Source organism: Carassius auratus, unplaced genomic scaffold, assembly GCF_003368295.1.
Source record: "Carassius auratus strain Wakin unplaced genomic scaffold, ASM336829v1 scaf_tig00013464, whole genome shotgun sequence".
Classification (NCBI taxonomy): Eukaryota; Metazoa; Chordata; class Actinopteri; order Cypriniformes; family Cyprinidae; genus Carassius; species Carassius auratus.
In genome coordinates, this window is record NW_020524398.1 from 232,552 (window position 1) to 258,312 (window position 25,761).

The 25,761-nt window shown below is 38.2% G+C and overlaps 3 protein-coding genes across 3 annotated transcripts; 1 reads left to right on the forward strand and 2 right to left on the reverse strand.

Moving 5' to 3' along the window:
* The first annotated feature begins 822 nt into the window (after positions 1–822).
* Positions 823–4,741, forward strand: LOC113074004 (myoglobin). Its single transcript, XM_026246713.1, has 4 exons — positions 823–864; positions 2,228–2,313; positions 2,388–2,607; positions 4,035–4,741. Exons 2-4 carry the CDS (start codon positions 2,231–2,233, stop codon positions 4,173–4,175), a joined length of 444 nt encoding a protein of 147 aa, XP_026102498.1. The 5' UTR covers positions 823–864; positions 2,228–2,230; the 3' UTR covers positions 4,176–4,741.
* Positions 4,742–10,199: 5,458 nt separating this feature from the next.
* Positions 10,200–15,379, reverse strand: LOC113074021 (centromere protein M-like). The gene is made up of 6 exons (XM_026246731.1): positions 15,211–15,379; positions 15,038–15,117; positions 14,851–14,949; positions 13,404–13,483; positions 10,839–10,930; positions 10,200–10,636 (listed from the first exon to the last, which is right to left on the reverse strand). Exons 1-6 carry the CDS (start codon positions 15,265–15,267, stop codon positions 10,493–10,495), a joined length of 552 nt encoding a protein of 183 aa, XP_026102516.1. The 5' UTR covers positions 15,268–15,379; the 3' UTR covers positions 10,200–10,492.
* A 688-nt stretch (positions 15,380–16,067) lies between these two features.
* Positions 16,068–22,188, reverse strand: LOC113074005 (putative RNA-binding protein Luc7-like 2). The gene is made up of 10 exons (XM_026246714.1): positions 21,637–22,188; positions 20,341–20,435; positions 20,084–20,182; positions 19,901–20,011; positions 18,844–18,987; positions 18,265–18,441; positions 17,991–18,187; positions 17,424–17,453; positions 17,199–17,336; positions 16,068–17,040 (listed from the first exon to the last, which is right to left on the reverse strand). The coding sequence occupies exons 1-10, from the start codon at positions 21,695–21,697 to the stop codon at positions 16,821–16,823; spliced, it is 1,272 nt and encodes a 423-aa protein (XP_026102499.1). The 5' UTR covers positions 21,698–22,188; the 3' UTR covers positions 16,068–16,820.
* Positions 22,189–25,761: the final 3,573 nt, after the last annotated feature.

Genomic DNA, 25,761 nt, shown 5'->3' on the forward strand with positions numbered 1-25,761 from the left:
CTTTTTCTTTCTCTTGGTGATCGAAGCACAACTATTTGACTATCTTTATCTCATGGAAAGTGTTAGGAGTCCAGAGTTGGTCCCAGCGTATTTAGCTCCTCTCATTTCTGCCAGGTTTTGGTAGTTTGGCAGTGGACGCTGAACTTGACCCGTCTTTGAACCAGTCCAAATGGAGGGGAATGGCTTTCCCTTATCCAAATACACGCTCACACATGTTCCACGGCCCTACAAATGCTATTAATACACCTGTCTGGTGACTGCAGCAGAGAGACAATGAGTGCTGGGACAGATATGGCCAAAGACAGGGCTGCACAGCTTTTATTACTCATTTTTGAAGGAGTTTTCCTGTGTTTGTTTGCACACGCGTCGGTCATTGTTTTGTTTTCCGGAGCCAAAGCCTTGAACGCTCATCCATTCACCCCAAATCAAACTCAGAGACGCCTCATCTGTTTTTTTTCCACTACATGAACTCGCAGAAGAGCATGACACAGTGGGAGAGATGATGCTGTGGAAGCAAACCATCTGGCACATCTCAAAATGACTTTTAAAGTGAATATAGGTGTGCAGATAGGCATCTGTGGGTTGTGCAGCAATGCAAATGCTGTGGAATAATACAGTGAGCATCTCAAATGGCTTCAGTTGCAGATCTGTTCTACGTGTGTGTGTGTGTGTGTGTGTGTGTGCTGGTGGGGGCAAACAGAGGGGTGGGGTTAGCATTTCAAGACAAGGAGAGGGACAGTGTGATTGACAGGTGACCTCACAAGGACGCTGTATAAAAGGTGAAAGTGGGGAATCTGAGCTCATTTGGGGAGTTTTCCAAACCTTCATCCAGTCACACGCTCTTCAGAGAGGACGCTGATATCGGTAAGGAGTTTGACTGGACTTTCTAAAGCTTTGTGCAAAAGTTAAGATGTTAATTATTCCCAGCAGACTGCATCTGTCATTCCTGGGGGTTATTTTAATACTTAAAATGTTTTTTTTTATTTTATTTAGGAATTCTACCCGGAATGTTTTGACCATTTTAAATAAACATAACACTACTTTTATTCTTTTGCAGCAGAAATTATACAAGAAGGGAAAACTAGTACATTTATATATTTAAAATCATCCATAAAAGTTAAATGGTAGTTTATTTAAATATAATTTGCAGCCAAATTCATTTAGAATTTGAAAGCTGAAGTTAAACTCAAAAGTAATTCGTTTTTTTAACGAAGGGAAAAAGTAAGGAAAACATGCACAACAAGAAAGAAGTTTGGTGAAAATAAACTAGTATATTTAAAAAGTTAAAATGAAACTTAAAAGTGAAATCTTTATTTATTAAGAGACTGTAAAATGGTAAAACAAGACTTCTAATTAATATAAAAATAGCAGAATTTGTTAAGCGAAAACTAGTAAAAAAAAATTCAATGTTAAAGATTTTTTACAGAGGAAAAAAAACAAAAACATACAAATTATATTTCAATGTCGGTTTTGTTTTACAGAGGAAAAAACAAGTCCAAATTGAATTTTTTTTGAGAAATAAAAACTAATAGAAAAGGTCATGGAAAAACCCCAGCTGAAGGTAAAATAGGCTTGAGTAAACTGCAGATCTGTTGGTCTGTAGACGAGCGGTGTGTGGCGCAGGACTAGACGAGATCTACAGAGTCCTCAAGGTCACTCACGTTCCAGATCACTGGAGCCTCAAACTGAACCGACTCCAGTCGCCTCAAACTACACGCTGCACTTTACTGCAGCCGTTATTAATGTTAATAACTACCATAGATGCTACATTATTTTGATTAATGCAACTAATCAGCCAAGCGAAGTGCAAACAAACACTAAAAATAATCTATCCTATGATCTAGTTATTGGACAAATGGTACTAATGTAGCTCATTTATAAGTTCTTTAGAGGTCAAATGTCGAGGTCAGTCATCCATCTAAAAACATATATACTCATTCTCACACCGCTCGTTTAATGTGTGCAAACGAGAGCACAGTAAACACTGTAAGCCCATAGGCTCTCCTGCCTGACATAAGTTCAGGAGGTCATAGTTTTAAAGAAGCTTTAGAGCTGAAAGTGGCTTGATACGGGTCATGAGTGAAGCGGAGGCCATGTGATAGGCACAGACTGAAACACGTAGCACATAAACGCCTTGTTTAAGAATGCAAATGTGATTCCCAACAGCTGAAATGTTGGCTGGAGAGTACTGGCTGGTTATTAGAGACAGGTATGTTTTCTCCCGCAGACGATGGCTGATCACGAACTGGTTCTGAAATGCTGGGGGAGCGTCGAGGCCGACTTCGAGGGCACCGGAGGAGAAGTTCTGACCCGGTCAGTCACGACACCGTCCTGATTAACATCTCTGTGGTCTTCTGAGAGCTGCCTGATGATTTCTGTCTCTTCAGTCTGTTTAAGCAGCATCCCGAGACTCAGAAGCTGTTCCCGAAGTTCGTGGGCATCGCTCCGTCTGATCTGGCGGGGAACGCTGCGGTGAACGCCCACGGAGCGACCGTGCTGAAGAAGCTGGGCGAGCTGCTGAAGGCCAGAGGAGATCACGCTGCCATCCTCAAACCGCTGGCCACCACTCACGCCAACAAGCACAAGATCGGCCTCAACAACTTCAGGGTAACACGGCACACTTTCAGTCCAGTCTGACCTTCACGCCTGACTTTCAAAACCTAGTGAACGGACTCACTGACTACACAGACAGCACCTCATAAGAGACTGATTTTAATTGATGCACATTATATATACACACAATTTATAATTAAATAAAATATTAAAACGGTGCTAGAAAATGTAAAACTAGTAAAAAGATCATATACATGCGCACACACACATAAATGTGTATGTTTGTGTATATATGGGTATATATATATATATATATATATTTATGAAATGAAATAGCATAACATTTTTGCTTATATATTTTGTTTAATTTTAATTTAAGTGCATAGTTTGTTGCAAAAAAGACCATTTAAACTTCACAAAAGTAAAACATTCTTACTGTAACTCCTCTCATAAGTGACTGATTTTGAATGTGTTATACATTTTAATAATAAAATATTTGTTTAAATCATAAAATGGAATATAAGTAAAAAAAGAAAATGTTATATATACAAATATATACATATATATATACATATATGTTTGTATGTTTATATATATATATATATATATATATATATATATATATATATATATATATATATATGTATATATATATATTATATATGCTTAAGTTAAATTTCACTGAAAATAGTTATATTTCATTATAGGGAAATGTTGTGCATTATTTCTATAAAAAATAAGAGTATAAGAATTAAGGCAGTAGTTTCCACAGTTGACAGCACGTAACCAAGCTAACAACAGGATTCTAAAAATACGCTGCACGCATCAGTTTTGGATGAAATCCATGCTGTCTAAGTTGTTGCCACTAGAGGAAACTCATTAGTTTTGAGACGGAGTGTTGAAATCTCTCTCTTCCTTCCATTCGCACGGAGACAGACTCCACGAAGCCTGTTCTCAGAAAACAGCCAGTCCTGTCTGTTAGTGTGTCCCAAAAACGCAGACTTATGCGCTATTCTGTGTTTTGTAGTATACAGTGTGAGTAGTGTTCACACTGACAAATTCCAAAAGAACAAAGTCCACTTTCAATGGCCAAGTAGTGATACACTTCAATAACCTCCCACCCAAAAAAAGTAAAAATAAAAATAAGTGGGATGTTGGACACTAAATCAGATTGTCTTACTATCAGGAGATGAGAGGTTCTCTATCAGGCTTCTTACTATTGGAGAAAGTGTAATGGTAACTCGGATGACGTGTGCCTTAATAACCACTATACACAATATCACATTAGAGCTTTGAGGTTATTGAATTTCAGTCAGAGTTGTTTGTACAACACTCAATCGCCGTTCACGGATCCCATAGGAATGAATGAGAAATGAACTCAATCCCACCTGTCGCAAAAAGGGGAGGGGCTAACAGATTCTAATTATTAATGACAAAATAAACTTATAAAATGTTCACTACATGGTAATGTGTGTGTGCAGCTGATCACGGAGGTGCTGGTGAAGGTGATGGCGGAGAAGGCGGGGCTGGACGCCGCTGGACAGAGCGCGCTCAGGAAAGTCATGGACGTCGTGATCGGAGACATCGACGTTTACTACAAGGAGTTCGGATTCGCCGGTTAAACGACACGCTGAGCGTCACGAACGCAGCGGCATCACAGAAAAAAAACGCTCGTCTTGTTCATGCATTAGTCAGCAGAAATTACTGTGCAGCTAATATGATTAGAAACTATCTGCAGAGAACAAATCATGTCTAAAATCCAAATAAACGTACAACTGTCTGTATAGGTGTTAGTCAGGACAGCGCTATGTTTCATTTCTACAGGAATGAATACGAGGCTGGAGCTGAAGTGACGTTAATTACAGCGCGGTCACTGGACGACACACTGATTGTTCAGCTGACCACACTCAGTACAACTTTGTCTAGACAAAAACTCAAAAAGAAAGTTGATGAAAGCCTCGTTTCATCTGCGTTAGATCCAAGATGGCGCCTGACCTGATTAATGTAAACGTGCCTTAGAACGAGCAGAGCCAATCACGTCAGGTGTCGAGTGTCAGCTGATCTGATGACGTCATGGCGGTGACTGTTAGGGTCTCAGGAGGAGCCTCAGATTTGGACTAAACTTCATCTGAACTGCACTCGAGTGATTGCACATGAATAAAATGAGTTCAATTTGGGAGAAAAAAAATGACGATTAAAATTGTTTAATTCTAATGACGCCTCTATTATCTTGAAAAAGGCCTTAGATATTTGTTTCTCTACAGCTGCTGTCTCTTACAATTATTAACCTGCATTATAAATCATTTGCTTTGCTTTTGATTAGCAACACTTATTAATAAACATCGCTTTTAATTGCTGAAAAACTGTGTTGTGTCTTTATTTGTCGTTCCTGCAGTGAAAACTTCACCATTGCCACTCACTATTTGTTGAATTATTATAAACAGACACAAAAATAATACAATAAACTATTTTATATATATTAGATTAGATTAGATTCAACTTTATTGTCATTATGCAGAGTACAAGTTCAGAGCTAATAAAATGCAGTTAGCATCTAACCAGAAGTGCAAGAATATAGTGTTTTATTTACATAAAAGTGCAGAGTAAGTAAAGCTATGATATACAGAATGTACAGTGGAGTTGCTATATACAGTATTGAGCAGAGTATATACAGAATATAAATATGAATGCAATGTAGGGATCGTATGTACATTATGAACAGAATTGTTTTATATATATATATATATATATATATATATATATATATAAATACACACACACAGGGTAGATTATTTACTAATCTGATATTGATTCAAAATTACATGACAACAATTGTAATTAGTGATGTAATCCATTATAATACAGATTTTAGATAATGTAATCAGACTACTTTTAGATGACTTTTGTCCTCACTTGTTCATCACATTGATGATAATTTTGTACCACATTGATATAAAAATACAAAGATATATTCCATTCATTGTTATTAACAACATGTTAACACATAAGTGCATTAAACATTACATCAAGGTTTTCCTGAATTAGGTTTGTGAAGAAACTGTAGAGGGTTTATGAATTTAATGAGAATATAATAATGAATGAAAAAAACGTTAAACGTAATATCGTATTTGTTTAGCTTCATGTCATGTGGCTATAACCAACATCAGAGGACTGTGAACATGCAAATGTGATGTTTATCAAATTATTTATCTTAAACTATCTCAGGGGTAAAAATATATTAGGTAAAAGCAGATCAGATGATAAAAAAAAGTTTGTGAATTTAACGTGTTTGAAAGACAAAGGTTGAACAACCGACCGAGAGACAACGGACTTAAAACACTTCTCAAACCTGAACTGATTCAGCACCTGAAGACTTCACGTGTATGTAAGCGGCAGGCAATTTCAGAAAAGAAACATTTAAAAGACAAAAAAGTGGAATTAGGGAAAATCAATATTATTATGAATAATGTATTGCTCGTGTGTGAATAATAGGTGATCATGTAGTCAATATAAAAGTTACTGCAGTCTGATTACAAGTACTTTAATCTAATCACAAGTGCATAAAGATTACAGGTTATCAATAACTGCACCGCTCTGTAAATATACACACACACACACAAACACACAAGTTTTCAGCTCATAAGGACCTGAAGGATCACAGCTGCATGTGTTTACGGTCTGTTTGGCAAGTGCTTTATTCTAAGCTGCTGTGTAATCACATGCTAAAGTCATCTGGTCTGATCTGGGGCTGGAATGAGCTTTATTTATGACATTGTGACCCTTACTCTTTGCTAAACCTCGACCTCTTGTTTACGTTCTTCCGCTGGCCGGTGTTTCTCTGAAATCTTTGTCCTCAGAAAAACTGCGGGCTGATCTGCAGCCGTGCACAGACGCACATGCTCGAGGTCAAACGCTCTCGCGCTTTTCCATCCCTCACAAATCTCATTCCAGGACGTCTGTGGACGTGACTGGAGCCACAGAGGTTTCCTGCTCCGCAACCGCCATTCGCTTTTACTTTACAGTTGTGTTAAGAGATGTCATGAGCATGTGTTCAATTGTCCCGGGGGGGTGTCTCTTTGTCCCACCAGACAACAGTAACTCTCTCTCTCTTTCTCTGTCGGTCTCTGTCTTCCTTTATTTGTCACGTAGTCGAGTGTTTGGAGACCTGACCTCATATCCGAAAGCTGCACATGATATCACACACATGAGATAGCTGACATATAAAGCATATCAGCCTGAGCTCCAATATCCCTGTTCCTCCTAGAAAGCAACCAGATTGAAAGAAGAGTGACTGGAGACTTGATTTTTTTTACTTTGATTATTTGGAGCAATGGGAGTCTGTGGAAACATTTGTTTCACATAAACAAACTTTTGCAGTGACTGGGTCTGTGGAAATATCTTTCAAAATGTTTACTTTTTTTCTAAATAAATAATTGGATTGATTGGGTCTGTGGAAATATTTGTAAAAAAAAATAACATTTGTTGAAAAAATAAATAAAAATTATATATAAAAAAAGAAAACGTTTCTTAATATAAAAATACATGGTACATTAAACTAAAAACGGATTCAAATGATTAAATAGAAATAGAAGCAGATTAAGATAAATTAAAAATGAGATTAAAACAAATAAGTAAAATTTGATTGTAATAAAAGATTTAAAAAAATAAAGACAAGTAGATTAAAAATTTAAATCAGTTATTAAACAAACAATAACAATTGAATACATTTAAAAAAGTACTAGCAAATAATATTTTATACATATTCCTACTATATTTTCTTCCTGTGTCATTTGGGATTTTATTATCAAAATCTATAGCAGCATTTTAAATTGTAGGAGAGGGATGACGAGGATCTTCTGGTTGAGTTTTTCTATCGAAAGAAATTGTAAGAGAAGCTTCAAAGTCAATAATCAAAGTCTCTGGAGCAATAGAAGAGGGACTTCTGTGCACCGAGGCTTTCCTCTGAGCTCTCGAATCAAGCGCTGGTTTGATCGCTTCTCCTCTCAATACCAGCATTGTTCTGCTGAAAGGGAGCATCTGGTTTCTGAGCACTTTCTAAACATCTCCTGACTGAATGAGTGTGTGTTTGTTTGTAAGGAAGCTCAGAGTCATCCTGCATTATCTTCTGTGAGAGGAAGAGGCAGGGCAGGAAAGCTGAGATATCTGGAGCTCTCCAGAGTCCGTCAGAAACACACACACACACACACACACACAATGATGCTTGTCACTATCATGCAGGCATTTGATGATAATCAGTCAAAATGTGATGATAATCACGTACTCTCAAAACACAGAAATTAATAATAAATATGCATTGCTAATCATGCAAATCTCACCGTTACAGCACTGGAGCGCTGCTGGGAGCGAGCCAGGGGTTTGCTAAGCAGTGTCAAGTGCTCTAATAGGGTTTTAGCATATTGTTGAGCAGTTAGTCGGTTTCTTTTTTTCAAGGGTTATGCTTATCAATGCTATAGCATCGATAAGATGATGCTAGGTTTTCTGATTTGTTTTTAACATGTTTCTACATGCTTTCTAGAGGTTTATGGTTTTTAGAGCATTCCTGTGCAGTTGCCAGGTGTTTTAAGAGTTTCTTACATGATTGCAAGGGTGTTTCTATGTAGTTGCCAGGAGTTTTAAGTTGTTTTTGCCATGTTTCTACATGCTTGCTAGAGTTTTCTTGTTGCGAGGGTGTTGCTATGCGGTAGTCACACAGCAAAATCTCCAGTGTTAATTTAACACTCTGAGTGTGGACTCATATAAACACTGAAGCAGAGTTAAAGTTAACGAGATAATTAAGAAGTTAATTGAGTTATGATTGAGCATTATTGAAGACACCTGATGTTAACAAGCAGAATCAACAAACGAGAAAATCACAATTTGTGTGTGACCATTATAGTGGTCAGTGTTTGCTTTAGTTGGGATCTTGACCCTTCAGTTGTTAACTTTAGATTTTGTTGGCCGTGGTAACTGAGTTATAACATACAGGAGGACCAGAGCAAACGTTTTTTTTAACACATTGCTATGCATTTTCTGGATGTTTTCTAGAGCGTTGTCTTGCAGGTCAGTTTCTAGAGTCGGTGTACCTGGACTCTCGACATTTTGGACACAGAAACTTGTGCAATGCTTTTGACAATGTACATTGTATTGGAGCAGCTTTACCCAAAAACGAACTTTCCTGAACCAAGACATGTGATTTAAGATCACACTTAACTGGAAAGCGTTGATTCTGATCAGTAACTGTGTGCATTGCCAGTAGTGATGCTTCACTTAACAAACCCACACTTCACCTGGACATAAATAAGGCCAGGAATGTGTGTGAAAGTGGTACGTGCAGGTAGAAACGCATCTACTGCCATCCAGCTCTGCCAGTCTCCCAGCACACACACACACACACTGCATTATTCAGTAACCGAATGTGGAGTGGGACAAAGGCATTGCTCTGGAGGGACGGCTGCACTGTAGATGTGTTTGTGAAGGACTCTAATGGACGCCAGCAGAGCAGATCATGGAACGAATCACACAGAGCCACTGAGAATGACCCGAGTCTGAGACCTCATGAGAATAACAGGCTATAATTAGCTACTTTAATGACTTTTATAGTTAAGGCCAAAAACAGAACATCAATCCCAGAGCGTGTAGGTTCAAGCCCAACTCATGAGCGCCATCAGATGTGTGCATTACAAGAACAATAAAAAGATACTCTAAAATTAGACCTCGATGGCCTATTCGTGACAGTGGAGGCACTCTGTGTGTCTGTGGGGTGAGAGGATATCTGGACCGTGACCCCGGGTGTGAAGTGGTCAGTGGAGAGATTGTTGAATGAGGTCAGTCACGAGGGAGCCAACGGAAAGGTTGGGCGAGCGAGAGAGAGAGAGAGAGCACAGGTAAGATGCCAGAAAGCCTTTTTGCCATTTCTTCGCAAAGAACGTCCGTTATTCAGGACTCGGGTTACCGATAGGATTGGTTTGCAACAGGTGAGGTTGTCATAGAAACCCCAAAAGATTCGAGGGAGAATGAGAGGATTCTGGGATGAGGTTACTGTAGTGCACCAAACACAGAAGGGAACTAAAACCAGAAACAAACAGCAACTATATAAATACTGACAAACTTATATTGTCAAAGAAATATTTACCCTTATTAACATGATAAAATAACTAAAACTGAAATAAAACTGAATAAAAACTAATGTACACATTACAAAACTAAAACTAATAAAATGATTTAAACAACAAAACGACTAAAATCTAAAATGAAGAACAAAACAGAAAAAACGAATTCAAACTATTAATAGAAACTATAATATTATCTAAAAGAACACTCGAGTAGACATTTAATCTCAATAATACATTTTGTTTTGAGCCATCAAATGCTCCAAGACACATATAATAGTAAATATGTTTTTACTCCAATAATTATTGGGTTTTAAGATATTTTAGGGCAAGAACAGTAATGATTTATAGGTTCAGTACCAGGACTTATTTACTCATTCTTTTATTAATTTTATAACAGTAGTTAGGCATTTAAAACTGGGAAAACAATAATAATATTTGTAAGCTCACAAAGTACATCCAAACTTTTTACTAGTATTGTAGTAAATATATGAAATGAAAAACCAACTTAAATTGCCTAGAAGCAGTACAGTAATCTGGTTAAAATGCGCTTCTTTTATTTATAAATATGGTAACAGGATAATTACTCGGGGAGTATGTTAGGAGCGATTCCTTCGCTACACAAGGGCTCTCTCTGCTGGTCTGATGTGTTTATCCATTACAAGAGCTGGATGTGAACAGGCCCAGGGCACGGTCAGTCTCACAGACAGCGGCACCCACCTGAACTAATCTGCAGCCCACAGTGATTCTCTGCAGCTTGGGCTTCCTGTGCAGAAGTTCAAACTAATGAATCGAGTCTTAATCTGGTTATTCATTGATCATACTGGAGGTCAGTCCTCTTCGAGGTCAGAGGTCACCGAGCAGCGGGTCAGAGAGGACAGATAGAGGGCGGTGGTTGCTATGGGAGACATTCCCGCCGACACCTTCAAGATGTTGAGGAGCCGCACAGCTGCTGCGTTCACGCCATCTACCGTCTGAGACAGAGAGAGAGAGAGAGAGAGACAGAGAGAGAGAGAGACAGAGAGAGAGAGAGAGAGAGAGAGAGAGAGAGAGAGAGAGAGAGAGAGAGAGAGAGACAGAGAGACAGAGAGAGAGACAGAGAGAGAGAGAAACACACGTCTGCTTGAGGTGACGGTAGTGTGTGTGGTGTGTGTGTATGTGTGTGTGTGTGTTTACCCTGTGCTCGGCGCAGAGGACGGGACTCTGATGTGAAGCAGCCAGTTTTCTTACGCTGACCAAACGCTCCTGAGTGTGAGAGCCACAGCGAGCTGCAGACACACACGTAAAACACACTGACCTCACACACACTTCTGACAATCATTGACAGACCGAGCGTTCAGAAACCAGGGTAAACGTCTGGGGTCAGGAAGATGTGTTTAGAATTAAAGTTTAGGTTTAAAATAAAACGCTTTTATTATTATTTGATGCTGAAAATCAAGCTTTGATTACAGGAATAAATTATATATCACTATATATTAACATAGAAATGAGTGACTTTAAATAGTAATAATTTCACAGTTTATACTGTATTTTTAATAAAAAAATAAATGCAGCTCTGGGGAGCAGAAAATACTTTTGTAAACATTAAATCTTACTGAGCCCAGACTTTTAAAGGGAACTATGTATTTAAGTACATGATCAGAAAAAGAAGGCGCTTGACCTTCAGAGACTGTTGCTCATCCATATTGACGTCAACCCAAATAACATATGAACCATTTAGCTACATTGTTACCCAAATGGGACCCTGAGTTGTGTGCAGAGGTGGATAGTCCAGGGGTCAGAAAGTAAAAGTCCTGCCATATGTTTATTCCACCCATGAACCCAGCAGCTGATTTCACCAGAGGAGGAATCAAGTCATTCCTTTCAAGTCACAAACAAGTCTCAAGTTAAATCCCAAGTCCTCAAAGAGTTAAAGTCAATGAGATAATTAAGTGACTAATTAAATGATAATTCTGCATTAGTGATGAACACCTGCTGTTAACAATCAACATCACTGAAGAAAAGAGAAACACAAGAACTACAATTGACTTTAAGCACAGCCTTGGATGAAATCAACTGGAAGAAAAAAAGAAAAAAAAAAAAAACTTCCACCATCATGGAGATCAGTGTTTGCTTTAGTTGGGCTCTTGACCCTTTTAATAATTCAAAGTAATTTGCTTTTAAACACTTGCAGTTGTGTTACGTAGTAAACATTAACACATTGCTGAATTAAAAGCTTGAAGTAGAAAATTTAATTGCCCTTTTTTCATCTAAAACATTTTAATTAACTTCATGAAGGTGTCTCTCTTTGGTTTGTTAAATTATGTTCAGCAATTACTGAACTACAAAAAAAAGTCCTATTAAACAAATATTATTGTAATGCTTAAATATTGGGGGAAAAAAATTTTACAGGCTCGGGATTTTAGACATGATCACTTATCATATGATCCTCAACAGTGGTGACAATAATTATTCATGCTACAGTGCATGATGGGAGTTTTTACTATGGTGTTACCCAGCATGCACTTCAGCTTGAAGCGTTTTGTTGATTGTCACCATTGTTGAGATTCATATGCTGGGTCATGATGTCTGTGCGTCTTATTAGGAAAAGATTTCAAAAATGTATATTTATTACATACATCAGGAAATGTATTCGTCATAGTGATTAAACCAACGGTTCCACAAGGTAGGTTATTTAAAAACTGAACATTTGTTAATAATAAATACATAAATTTTGTTTTGAAAATAAACAGGCTGATGCCTAATAATTACTTCATCATGTAAAACCAGATAGTAACGGTTTTCTGCACAGCACTGATATCACTGCTTTATAACAGCACATGTACTTTTACAGAGAAATATCTAACATAAGAAACCAAAGGTCAAGAGCCCAACTGAAGCAAACACTGATCTCCATGATGGTGGCATAATTTTAACCAATAAAACATCATCATCTGATCCTCTGTAACGCACAATAACAGCAGGTGTTCATCACCAATGCACAATCATCATTTAATTAGTCTCTTAATTATCTCATTGACTTTAACTCTTTGAGGACTTGGGATTTGAGTTGAGACTAGTTTGTGACTTGGAAGGAATGACTTGTTTCCTCCTCTGGTGAAATCAGCTGCTGGGTTCATGGGTGGAGCAAAAATGTGGCAGGACTTTTACTTTCTGACCCCTGGAGTATCCACCTCTGGTTGTGTGAGGTCATGAACTACACAAATAAAAAATATAAAAAGCAACCCATTTCATCTTTTTTGAGTGCAGTGTTGGAGTAACTACACTTTCTATCTGGGTTTATGTATGCTTTATGTTTTAAGATGAACTGTTTTTCCAAGGCACTGTTAGATACCAGTGCTTCCTGTTATGATTTTAAGCTGAGCTTTAAAATTGAATTATTATAATCTTAATTCAAGTGATGAAGGCTTTTGAAAGTCTGACAGTAGTGTTCAGTACTGTAAGGTTAAACCTGCCTGCTTTAAATGTCTGAAAATGAATAATAGTTGAAAACATTCGTTAGAAATTTAGAAAAGTAATCAAATGTAATCACTTACTTTATATTAAAGTATCTGAAATAGTTAAACTACTTAATACATTTTAAATAGAGTATCCTATTACATTTCCAAAAGTAACCTACCCAACACTGAGTGTATGTGACTAGAAATGCATTTTCACAAATACTTTGCATTGTTTTTTTTGTGGAAAACTGTAAAGGGACAAAAATGAGTGTGCGCACATTTACAACTGTTCTCAACTCACCATCAGTGACCAAGAAACACACTTTCCCCAGGAAGCAGTCAGAGTGCAGATGAGCGAGAGAGCTTTCCACTGACTGCAGACTGAGAGAGAGAGAGAGAGAGAGAGAGAGAGAGAGAGAGATTTGGTGGTGTAGGGGGTAAAGTTTTTGACATTATAAAATCAATGTATTAAAACAACAAATGTGCAATCCAAATTGGCAACAAACATACAGAAGTCTTCACCAGAAAAGAGTTCAGCAGGGCTGTAGCCTGAGTCCAATGCTGTTCAACATTTACATCAGTGAATTAGCGGTGCAGTTGTCTCTAACAACTACCAAACACAAGACAAGAACATCAAGCTTTTGCTGTAGGCAGATGATCTGGTGCTGTGGTCATCCACTACAACAGCAGCACCTGGACCTGCTGGACAACTACTACCAGAACTGGGCCCTGGCAGTAAACCTCAACAAGACCAACATTATGGTCTTTCAGATGTCAGGAACACAGACACCAGTTCAGTCTAGGCAGCACCGCTCTAGAACACACGATGCAGTACACTTACCTCGGCCTGACCCTCACCGCATCGGGGAGTTTCAGTTCGGCAGTGAATTCTCTCAGAGATAAAGCTCGAAGAGCTCTATATGCAATCAAGAATAAATTCCAAAATATTGAAATACCGATTCCAATTTGGTGTAAAATCTTTGATAGTGTGATTCAGCCCATAGCGCTGTATGGAAGTGAGGTTTGGGGTCCACTCAGTGATCAGAGCTACACTAGATGGGACAGACATCCAACAGAAGCCCTACACACAGAATTCTGCAAAATGATTCTAAAATTACAAAGAAGAACACCCAATAACACATGTGGGGCAGAATTAGGCAGATTCCCATTGATTATCAATATGCATAAAAGATCCCTCAAATTCTGGATGAAAAGTGTCCACTCAGTCAGCTAGTTCTGAGACTTACTAACCTGACTAACTCTACTAACACTTACCAGTCTCAGACCAGCACTGCTTTTCACCCAAACATCAGAACCAATCAGATTATCAAACAATCTAAAAATACATATCTGGAACATTGGGATCAAGAAACTAAAACACACAGTAAATTACAATTCTATCAAACTCTAAAATAATTTAAAATCTAAAAAATTTTTTTCTTTCATTTAAAATCTGTCCTTTCAGACAGGAGAAATCGAGACAGAGATGCACTTCCTCCTACACTGTCAGAAATACATATCCATAAGAGACCTCTACTTCAACAAAATCACCAACTTACTAAAGAACTTTAGAGCCATTAGTGAAACAGAACAAATAAAGATACTATTAGGAGAGGGACAGACAGCTTTGGCAATATTGTATAATTTACATTCATGCCAATAAAGCAATTTTAAATTGAACTGAGAGAGAAATAGAGATGAGGGTCTGCCCACTCCCAGTCAGTGCTGTGATAAAGAGATGAGTTTACCTGCGCTCTGACAGCAGATTCACCACAAACACGATTAAATCAATGCGAGGACGAGTCTCCTTGTTCTCGACGGGCAGAGGGAGCTTTCGGGCCAGACGCCTGGAAAACATCACGAACATTTAATACATGAGATACATAATATCACATCATATCCGCACACATGATAATAATAACTGTAGACACTCACACATTGACGTTGAAATCTTTCTTATATTGCACCAAGGCGTTGGCTAGTTTGGACTGCAGCTCTTCCTCGTTTTCCACCAACTGTTAAGATAAATATAAAACATTAAAAGAGTTGTATTGTTCAACGAGCTTCATCAACAGTATCGGAGAGATGAGCTGAGGCGCGTTACTCACGAGCACCGTCGCAGTGTTCAGCTCCGGGACTTTACTGAACGGAGTCAGGAGCGCCATGATGAGCGGTATCAGAAATAAGTCGAGTTTTACTGATTTCTTTGTGTGCTTATCGGAAAGAAGAAAAACCCCAGCGAAAACTCGCGATTAGCGCGACGGTTCCTCCTCGCGCTTATTTTCAAAGTTCACGCGCGTGACGTCACACAGCGCGACCTGACGTAGAGCGCGCGCTGCTGCCCTCGCGCGTTCACGAACAGCCTTTCATTCGTGATTAAACTTTATATTTGACTTTTTCTTCTTCTTGGAACATGCATCTTAAAACGTAAGAAACATCATGTATTTCATTGAAGATAATATATATAAATAAATAAAAATTGAACAATTATAACATGCACGTTTCCAATGATATTAAATTGATCTTTTGATGAGAAATATGGAATTTTATACATTATCTCTCTATATAAAAAGTATTGAACTGGTTTACTCTGATTGAAGTTAGCACCATATCAGTTACTGAGAATATGGACTCCTGCAATTAAACTGCTTTTTCTGTCACATCTTACCCTCAAGTTTGTGTAACCTAATGTATTTAGTTCAATTCAGTGACGTTAAAGTACATTTTGGGCTTCAGTAAATAAGTTGAATAACATTTTATGGGTAAATATTGTAAGTGTAGGTGTTCTTCTGACACTTTAACAGTTTTGTTTTATTGTAAACACTTGTATTTCCATGCAGATATGCAAACAAAGCATTATTCACATTTATCTCGGCAGAAGCAGAAATTTATTCAAACCAGCTTTCTTGAAGACAAAAAGCCTGACACACTTTAAACAACGAAAGCAAGAGATTTATTATTTCATAGCATTAGCATAATGACAACCTCAACGCAGCAAAATCAAACTGTGAGAAACAGGGGCTAGAGAAACTCACACACATCATGGTACCATGAGAAATAATGTAATGTAAGCCGAGCTACAAACCTGTGCAGATGTGTGTGAGAAGAAAAAAAAAAACTGGTTTGGTTTTTGCAGAAAAAAAAAAAAAATCAATCACATTGTAATCCAGGATAACTGCTCAGTCCAGATCTTAGTTTATACTTGTATCCAATGAAAAAACATGAGAAAATAATTATCCACATCAAAATAGCCATTTTAAGGAGTTTTAATTATGAAAAAAGGAACAAAAATAATAAAAAATAAACAGAGTAGCCAGTTTAAAAAGATGAAAACGACTTTTTATATCTCCGCAGGTTCTCCTTCATCCACCTCTCCTTATTTCACAACATAAAAAAACTAACTTCTAAATGCACTCTTTCCCTTTACAGCACTTCTGTCAAATGTTCTTTTGGTTTGCGGACTAGTTTGGCTCAACTAGATCAGAGTATGAAACTCTTGCTGTCTGAGGCTTCATCTGGATCTCAAATAAAGATGCTGGTCTCTCTCTCTCTCACACACACACACACACACACACACACACACTCTCTCTCTCTCTCTCTCTGTAGCTGCTGAGCTTCTACTGATGTGTGTGTGACCGGACAGAAAGCTGGTCCAGTTGTTGTCTGATCAGTGCAGGGATCGGAGGCTACAGTGTGTAAAGTATCTGGATCTCTTCCTCTAGATCTCTCCGGACTCTCTCTCCTCGGAGCTGGAGCGCTGATCTCTCTCCAGCGACACGGATCTCTCCCGCTCTTTCATTCGGCTCATGTCTGGAGAGATGGGGGATCTCTCTCTCTCCATGTCTCTTCCTCCATTGTCCCACCATCTCTCGTCCGCTGCGTTCTCCCGCCATCTCTCCTGAGACAGATTCGGCTCCGGATCTCTGGTGTGTGAAGACCTGCAGACACAAGCGTCAGGATATGAGTGTCTGAGTGAGTGTGACAGACAAGAACGGGAATATACAGATTTATTAAATATTCATTTATTTTAACTTTAACTTGAAATGTTGTTATATTAACAGAAGTATTTAATTCAATATTTGCACATTTCTGGTACCTCTTTCTTTTGCTCCTGTGTGAGTGGGAGCGAGAGCGATGGCGATCTTTGTGTCTGTGCTTCCTCTCTCGGTCTCGTTCCCTCTCTCCCTCCTCATGGTGTCGACGAGAGCGATGGGAGGACGAGCTTCCTCCTTCCCTGAGGAGCACACACAGATATCATTTCATCACAGTACACCCTTTGATTACTGACACGGATGTTATTCGACAGGAAGCTGATCCTCACCGATATCGCTCAGCACTTCTGGATCTGGACCTGAGATCAGCAGGATAAAGAGAAACTTCATCATGATCAAACACTTGGGCATTTCGGTGTTACCACAGATATATTATATAGCTTGTTTTGTTTAACAATTTGCATGTCAACTCTTCAAAAAATTCACAAGGGTCTCTTTGTGAAATGTTATTCCATGTGTAACTGCTGATTTACTCGGCTACATCACCAAACTAAGTAGCAAAAACACATTCATACACACACACGCACACACGCACACACACTGCAGAGCTGCTTTATAGTTTGACAACTTCATTGCCTTGACTATTAGAGCTCCGCTGATTTGAAGGAAAGTAAAAAAATTTTTTTATTATTTATTATTCTTCCTTTATTTAACCAGGGGAAATCATATTGAGACGATAGTCTCTTTTTCAAATGGTCCCTGGTCAAGAAAGGCAGCACTTAAAAATTTAAAAAAGAAGAAAATAAAATAAAAAATGAACATGGAGAGACATTCCCAGCTATAATATCACGGCCTGATTATGATGCACACATCTGGGTGAATGAAATGAAACGGACCTCCTGCGTTCTCTCTCTCGTTCCCTCTCTCTCTCTCGCTCCCGTTCTCTCTCTCGTTCTCTCTCTCTCTCCCGTTCTCTCTCTCTCTCGCGCTCCCTCTCTCTCTCCAGCTCCCACTCTCGGGCTCGCTCCTCCTCTCGGTCGCGCTCCTCTCTTCTCCTCGTGCGCATGCGCTCCTGTTTCTCCGTCACAGCCGTCTGTAAATCACAGAGGAGATCGTTGATGAAGAGCTGCGTGACACCAGCCTCCACTGAGCTGTGAGTCGTCCTCGTACCCGCAGTTTTTCTAGTTTTTCCCGGATTTCGATGAAACCCAGATGAAGTTTCCCTCCAAAGTGGTCGGCGAGGCGGCGGTCGTTATCGTGGAGGCCGAGGTAAGCGGAGCAAACCTCACACACACGCAGCTTCTGCTGCTGGAAGCTGGAGGCCGGCATGGAGTTACGGTAGATGTCCTAAACACAACGACAGAATTAACTGCCAATATAATAACACATCTAATTGATTATTTAAGAAAATCAAAAATGAAATGCTGCACATGGAATACCTAACATACAGTTTATAAAACAGAAGCCACATCTGGAATATGTTTTTGGACCTACTATGAGCCCTTTAACTTAATATCCACTCTTATCACACTGACCTCTCATGTGCTATCATTTGACTTCAGTTCACACAGATTGGATTTGACGATCTATGTTTTCATATCTGTATACTCTGATGCTATTTAATGTAGATGTTTTTGTATTGTTAGCGTAAACCAATAAATAAATAAAAAAAACAACAAATACAGAATCAAATGTTATTTTGCGAGGATCACAGTGATATTTGCACCATGACCTTTGACCCAAACCGACCTCTGCCTCTTTCTTCAGGGTGCGTGTTTTCTCCACCTTCTCCAGCACCTGCTGCGCCTCGTCCACGTTCCCCTCGCCGCCCAGCTGCTCCGCTCGCGCCAGCAGCTTCCCGATCTCCTCGTTCAGCTCGTGCACTCGCTCCGCCTGCCAATCAGAGAGCATCCAGATTAGAGTCACAGCTGCAGAAACAAAGATTCGGAGGACAGGTCAGACGGGCATGAAACATTGACTTGAATAATGTTAATACACTTATTTCGGGCAAAATAACTAAAAGCTACCAAATGGCAATATATTAAAGGAAGCCCGTTTCTGCCACAGAAAAAAAATCACTAGTGAATCCACTATTCTTTCTTCTCACAATCATGAGTTTACATTTCACAACTCTTACTTTTTTCTTAGAAGTCTGTTAGCATCTCATAATTCTGACTTTATCCTCTATGAACTCAAGTTTACACTTCAGACATTTTTTAATTCTCATGAATTCTGAACTCCCATCTCAATTCAATCGTTACATCTCACGACAACACTTTTTCCGCCTCAGAATTCTGACTTAACATCTTGCAATTCTGACTTTTTCCTTAGAATTCGGTTTACATTTCACAATTTGGATTGTTGTTATTATAATTTGGAGTTTACGCGTCACAATTCTAAATTTTCTCAAAACTCAACGCTTAGATTCCACAACTGAGACATTTTTTTTCTCAGAATTCTAAGTTTACATTCTAGCTTTAGACTTTGTTAAAACTTTGACTATAAACTTAAAGTTCTTAAAGAAAACATTGGAAATTGTGAGCTGTTAACGAAAAAAAGAGATATATAAACTTGTAGATTTGAGGGTTTTTTGTGGTGGAAACTAGGCTCCGTAGGATATGGTCTCTTTAAAAAGAAAATTAACTGAGTGGATTTTCTTTTCTGTTAGCATGTACTTCCTATCTAAACAGGAAGTTGGAACAGGACACATTGAAGAGCCCATCCTGTCTGAGCACAACAAGCAGGTGTGTGAAACTTCAGCATGAAAATGATGTGAAAGTGAAATCTCATGGTCGTCAGGTTTCACCTTGGCAGCCACTTCAGCGCTGATCTCCTCCTGTGTTTCGACCAACCGTTTCTTGGCCAGTTCGGTTCTTCGGTCACAGTCTGCGATGAAGGACTGCAGGTGCTCTGTGGCCTGAGGAGATGTGCCACGATCAGACATTCAGAAGCACATACAGTCAAAAACATGCTAAGGGTTAATACTCACATCCAGCTCAAAGAAATACTCCTGCTGTTTAGACGCGATCTCATAATCTGCTCTCAAAGCCAGATCGTGAATCTTCACACACTCCCCCAGATCCATGCGCTGCACAACCACAAACACAACCGTTTAGAAAACTCAGGCCACCTTTCAGTGTGTTTGATGTCATAATGCCACTGTGGGGCAATCATAAACACAGTCCTGCAATTATCAGACCGGTTTTAGATGAGTGAAGTCAACCCCGCAGAGATGAGGACACTTACGGTTCCTGACAGTATGTCATGTGGACACGACTCCAGCAGATGACTCTTACACACTCGCTCGTCCGTGAACTTGATCCGCTGTCTCATCGTGTCGCCTGCCACACATAATGAGCATCAAAAAATCATGATTCTCCTCGTGTCAAACACACAACCAGATACACTAATCAAAGAAACAACAATGCTACAAATCAAATCATGATTCACCATAGACCAAACATGAGAATTACGACACTGATGATCAAACTACAAGTTTCATTGTCATTTCATTCAATCATTGTCATATAATTCAAAAACATAATCTCTTTACTTTTAAAAACTTTGTAATATTTCACAACTGTAGTTTAATGTATACAATTGTGAATGATCTTGCACCTCCACATTTAAAGATGTTTGTTTCATTGTGCAATGACAGCATAAGACAGACAAGAGCCTCGTTAGAAAAACTGATTCTGGACGATCCGGTTTTCTGTAAAAGCTGTTAATAATTGGAATAGTTTATCAACTGATATTAGACCGTGTACTACCTTTGTGCAGTTTAAATTACATTTGAGAAGATTTTTAAAGGCAAGTCAGGTTCTAGATCACTAATTATACAAGGTAAAGATTTTTGAATATGTTTTATACTTCTATTCTATTGTGTTTAATTTGTACAGTATTTTTATTGGTAATTTGGTTTACTCCTAAACAGGAACAGCATATGAAATTTAGTTCTGAGCTAATTCTGCGGTAATATTTTATCATCCATTGTCCCTGTCAAATAAAGAATAAATAAGTGCAACAATAATTAGACTAATGACGGTAATAATAACAAAAATAAGAATAATTAATTGAAACTGTGATCATAAGTTGTCAACCAAACATGTGACTTGTGATTCTTCTCATAGCAAATAAATAATAAAATTCATGGTTCCCACGAAATGATTGACTGATATGAAATTATTCCAAGCAAAGCATAGGCTACGATTTTTTTTTTATTATACCGACAGAATCGTTAGAATTATGAAATAAACCAATCGAAAAGTGAAAGTAGCAGTAATTATAAAATTATTTCAACATAATCATTGGTATTCATCAGTCTGACGTGCTTCCCATCAATCAAATCACTAATCGCAGTGCTATTAAATGATTCAACCAAATCACGAGAGCCATGATTCACATGAAACCGTGACTTTTAAACCGCTCGAGATTAAGAGAACATCAATATATACAGTATATAAAACATCCAATATAGTAACGAAGCACTGAGTCAAACGCATGGTTTAGTTTCGCTTTGATGAGACTGAATGAAACACTCACCATCTCTGCCAGTGCCCATGAGCTGGTCCAGCATGGCTCTCATCTGCGCCTGGGCCGACATCTTCACCTGTTCAGCTCGATACACCTGAGGATACACCTGTTTGACGCGTTAAACACACTGATCTGTTTACAACCGACTCCTCATCAAGCAGAGCAGGCCTCGAGCCCAGCGGGCGCCGAACACAACATAAACCGCCTCCTGAGACTCTCTAACACACTCTCCACTAACACCACACACTCTTCTGAGTCTGAGAGGCTCCAGAAGGCGCAGTTTATGGCTGAAGTACCGCTGAAATAAGTTAGTCGTGAATCAGGGAGCTAGTGTCGTGTGTTAGCAGCAGCGGCTAACTCTTCCTCAATCCGCCATAAGTGCGCTTATTTATCAGTCCTCGCGCTGCTTTATCAAACCGCAGTTCGGTATTTTGTGTAGTGGTCCATATTCTTAAAGTTTTGACAGTGTTTATTTGTTGTTGGTTTATTGTTTTATTAGTTTTTTTTGCCTCTCGGAATGAGACTTCCGACCCGCGCGCGCTGTTCCCGCTTGGTTACGCGGCCTCGAGGAAGTGCTGCAGAGCTCGAGCGCTGATTGGCTGAAGGGCGGATGACGTCTTTACGTCGGGCCGTTGTGAGGTCATCAGAGCGATAACATAACTTATAAAATAAAAAATGTTAACATTTAACTTGAATGATTCAAACGTTTGTTTGTTCTTAGACCAAACGTACTTTTTTCATATACGTAGACAGTGCTGGTAGATATAAATTGTAGGCCATTACCGACCACCTCCCACAAAAAAAAAAGAAAATGAAAAAATGTTTTGTTACTAACGTAAACAATTACATCACTACACATTTTAAGTAATATAATCGGACTACTTTTTTAAATGCATTACTTTTAAACCGTTGTTTATATCACTGATTTAAATAAGATAAACTTAATCGAATATCGATATAAAAATACAAAGAGAAAGAAAAATTAGTTCCATTCATAGTTATTAAAGATGACAAAGGATATAAAAATAGGGAGATTCATTAAATTATGAATGATTTATTGCTGTTGTGTGAATGATATGTAATAACGTACTCAGTAAAAAAAGTAACTTTAGTCTGGTTACATTTTTTTTAGTTTTCAAGTCTAATATAATCTAATTACATGTACTTAATGTTTGAAATCTGATTATGTAATCCAAATTGAATGTTACTATCTTATAGTTATAGAAGCTTATTTTTAAACAAAATAATAATAATAATAATAATTATCCAAAAGTTTTCACCCCCAGTGGTACTAAATTAATGATATTAATCATCTGGTTCAAAACTTGCACCACGTTTGTATCTAACAACAAAAACTTGTGGTTTTAACCGTTAACAATAGGACTGAGGGGAACCGGATATAGATACATGTTTTAATAGTATATAGAAAGATACACGTTTTAATAGTATAATTAGATTTTAAAAGAGAAAGAGAGGACTGCTTTGATATTGGGTCTCCTCGTTAGCATCTCACAGGTCAATAACTACACAAGAACACAACAGTACTGGTTCTCTCTGTTTATTGTTCTGATGTGTAACAGACATCTCTTTATTTATGTACGTTGTATATTATATTCATATGTATAAAAAAAAATCCAGTGTAATAGTTTTTTCTCCAACTACTTCCACAGAATACAAAATCAAACCCAGCTGTGATTATCAATTAGAAGAACGAGAACAAACAGAAACACATAGAGGTCCTCTCAGATGGACATCGGCTCCAGAGCTTTTAGTCTTTAAATGATTTCAATCGGGGAAATTTCATTGCTTTTCATATTAGATTTAGCCTCTAGTCGTCGAGTGGCGTGTACCGTCTATAGAGGACCTCTCAAATAGCAGTTTCATCACCAATAATCACAATTCATGGATATACAATGTATAGATATACATAAAACAAATCATAAGCTTACATAGTTCAAGTAAAAAATAAAAAATAATCAATATGAAGTGAAAAAAATATCAACTTTGTACCTTCAAAACCCTACACGGATGACCTCGAATTATGCTACATTTGTCTTTAGAATGAATCCTTCCACATTTCCCATTCATAGTCCTCAAAACCAAAGATAATAAACAGGCAAAAAATAAAGCATATTTTGTCTTGAGCTGTATTATATGAGAATTTGGATTAAACAAAAATATGATACACATTTACAGCTGCTCTAAGTGTTTCGATGCTACATTTTTTTATTTAAGCAGATGAAAGTGTAAAAATAAAAACGCATTCAGTACTGTGCGATCCAAAGTTATTTAAATACACCTGTTCACACCAAGAACAATAACTGTGAAGATCACTATATTTATCTGCCGCTTTAAATGCTCCACCTTGTTATATATAGCAGGATTGATTCTGATTGGCTGTCAATGTTTTATATTGTTCATCAGCTGAAAAAATCTTTAGTTCATCTTTATCATTATAGCTGCGGTGTGGACAATACTGAGAACAATTTTCTCACAATTTTGAGAACTATATCTTTATCGTTATCTTTATAGTTATTGTTCTTGGCTTGTTCACACCAAGCACGAAAACTATAAAGATAACAATAAAGATACCGTGTTAAAAATCGTTCTCAATATTAAAGAACAGCAGAGTCCACACTACAACTATAACGATAAAGACACAGAGAAAGGATATCGTTGGAGTCAGCTGATGAATGATGCATTGACAGCCAATCAGAATCAATCCTGCTATAACGAGCTCAAGCATTTAAAGCGGCAGACGCACTGGGCTTAGAATAAATATCAGATTATAGTTATCTTTATAGCTATTGTTCTTGGTGTGAACGTGCAAACAGGCCTTTAATCAGGTAAAACACCATTATGAATTAAACGCGAATTAAAAACGAGGACGTACTGTCGTCGCACACACTGTATAAAGGTCTATAAACTCACAGCCTTCAAGACTTTTTTATGTAGTTTTTGTTTTCTGAGAGTTTAATACATGAAGACGTTTCATTAGATATGTTGTTAAACAACAGTTCAATCCATTTAACGCGCTGTAATTCTGTTCAGCCTCGTTTTCATTTCTGTCAGAAATTCAATGCGGCGTTACCCTGACTAAGGTTTATTAATGTGACACTGATACTGTGAGAAACTGGACTGTGATAAAAACCATACGTTGTTATTTTAAGTAAGTCTGTTATGATCGGGTTGCCGTGGTGATTTCAGAATGCTGTAAGTGAGAAGTGGGCGTGGCTCCGGCTCATTCAGCCAATCGGACATCAGTGGGCGGGGTGTTTTTGCTGGTCTCGTAAGGCAGTGAGGATCTTGGGCCTCGTTACATTCGGTTTCACGGAGCGCAAGCCCGGACCAACTCACGGCGTTGATCCACAGCCGAAGATCCGCCCAAAACCAGGCTCGACTGTGATTGTGTGTTTGTGTGTGCGATCGTGTGAATATATACAAGACAGAACTAGGATAAAAACAGAGTGGAAGTACTAGAGGAGTCTGGGATCTCTTCTGAGGTATTGTCTAACATCTAGCTCCATAGCACCATTTTCCCACACCTTGATCAAACACAACTGCCTAAATTACAGATTTAAAGAAACATCGCAGGTTTAACTCAAGCATCTGTCGTACCTCATTTTTACCAATCCATAGTGCTCGAGATAAACCTGAAACCTTGAAGTTCACATCACTGTTCGGTAATTGTTCGTTTTAGGTAGATTGACTATTCTACTCTAAATGAGTTTGTTCTGACATACTGTATTTCCTCAAATAAGGTTTAAAATCATCTGCATATGAATGCTCATACTCTCTATTTGTTTTATTTGCTCGATTGCAGGCTTCACATCTCTCTTAATGTTAATATAACATCTTGATTTTGTTAAATGAGACAGTTTATATGGCACTGCCTGTACCAGGACTGCCACTTAGATCACCATAAATCATGTATATGTAGATTAAAGCACAGCCCTTATCTAAAATGGGCTCATATTTGACATAAATCTGTTATTATATCTAATAAACAGTCGGACCGGTAAGGGAACGTCTCATGAAGACACTTCACCTCAAAATTAAAAGAAATGGCATTAGATTTTCCTTTATGTCTTGTGAAAACGTTTTAGGATCATGAAGATGACACTAATATATTTT

What these genes read in the sequence shown, in the direction of transcription:
- LOC113074004 (XM_026246713.1), top strand. Translation starts at nt 2,231, where the DNA reads ATGGCTGATCACGAACTGGTTCTGAAATGCTGGGGGAGCGTCGAGGCC. An exon ending in GGAGGAGAAGTTCTGACCCG is followed by an intron (nt 2,314 to 2,387) that starts GTCAGTCACGAC and finishes CTGTCTCTTCAG; the next exon opens with TCTGTTTAAGCAGCATCCCG. An exon ending in TCGGCCTCAACAACTTCAGG is followed by an intron (nt 2,608 to 4,034) that starts GTAACACGGCAC and finishes GTGTGTGTGCAG; the next exon opens with CTGATCACGGAGGTGCTGGT.
- LOC113074005 (XM_026246714.1), bottom strand. Translation starts at nt 21,697, where the DNA reads ATGTCGGCCCAGGCGCAGATGAGAGCCATGCTGGACCAGCTCATGGGC. An exon ending in CATGGGCACTGGCAGAGATG is followed by an intron (nt 20,436 to 21,636) that starts GTGAGTGTTTCA and finishes TATGTGTGGCAG; the next exon opens with GCGACACGATGAGACAGCGG. An exon ending in CGAGAGAGAGAACGCAGGAG is followed by an intron (nt 17,454 to 17,990) that starts GTCCGTTTCATT and finishes TGCTGATCTCAG; the next exon opens with GTCCAGATCCAGAAGTGCTG.
- LOC113074021 (XM_026246731.1), bottom strand. Translation starts at nt 15,267, where the DNA reads ATGGCGCTCCTGACTCCGTTCAGTAAAGTCCCGGAGCTGAACACTGCG. An exon ending in AATCTGCTGTCAGAGCGCAG is followed by an intron (nt 13,484 to 14,850) that starts GTAAACTCATCT and finishes TCTCTCTCTCAG; the next exon opens with TCTGCAGTCAGTGGAAAGCT. An exon ending in TCCTCTGCGCCGAGCACAGG is followed by an intron (nt 10,637 to 10,838) that starts GTAAACACACAC and finishes TCTCTGTCTCAG; the next exon opens with ACGGTAGATGGCGTGAACGC.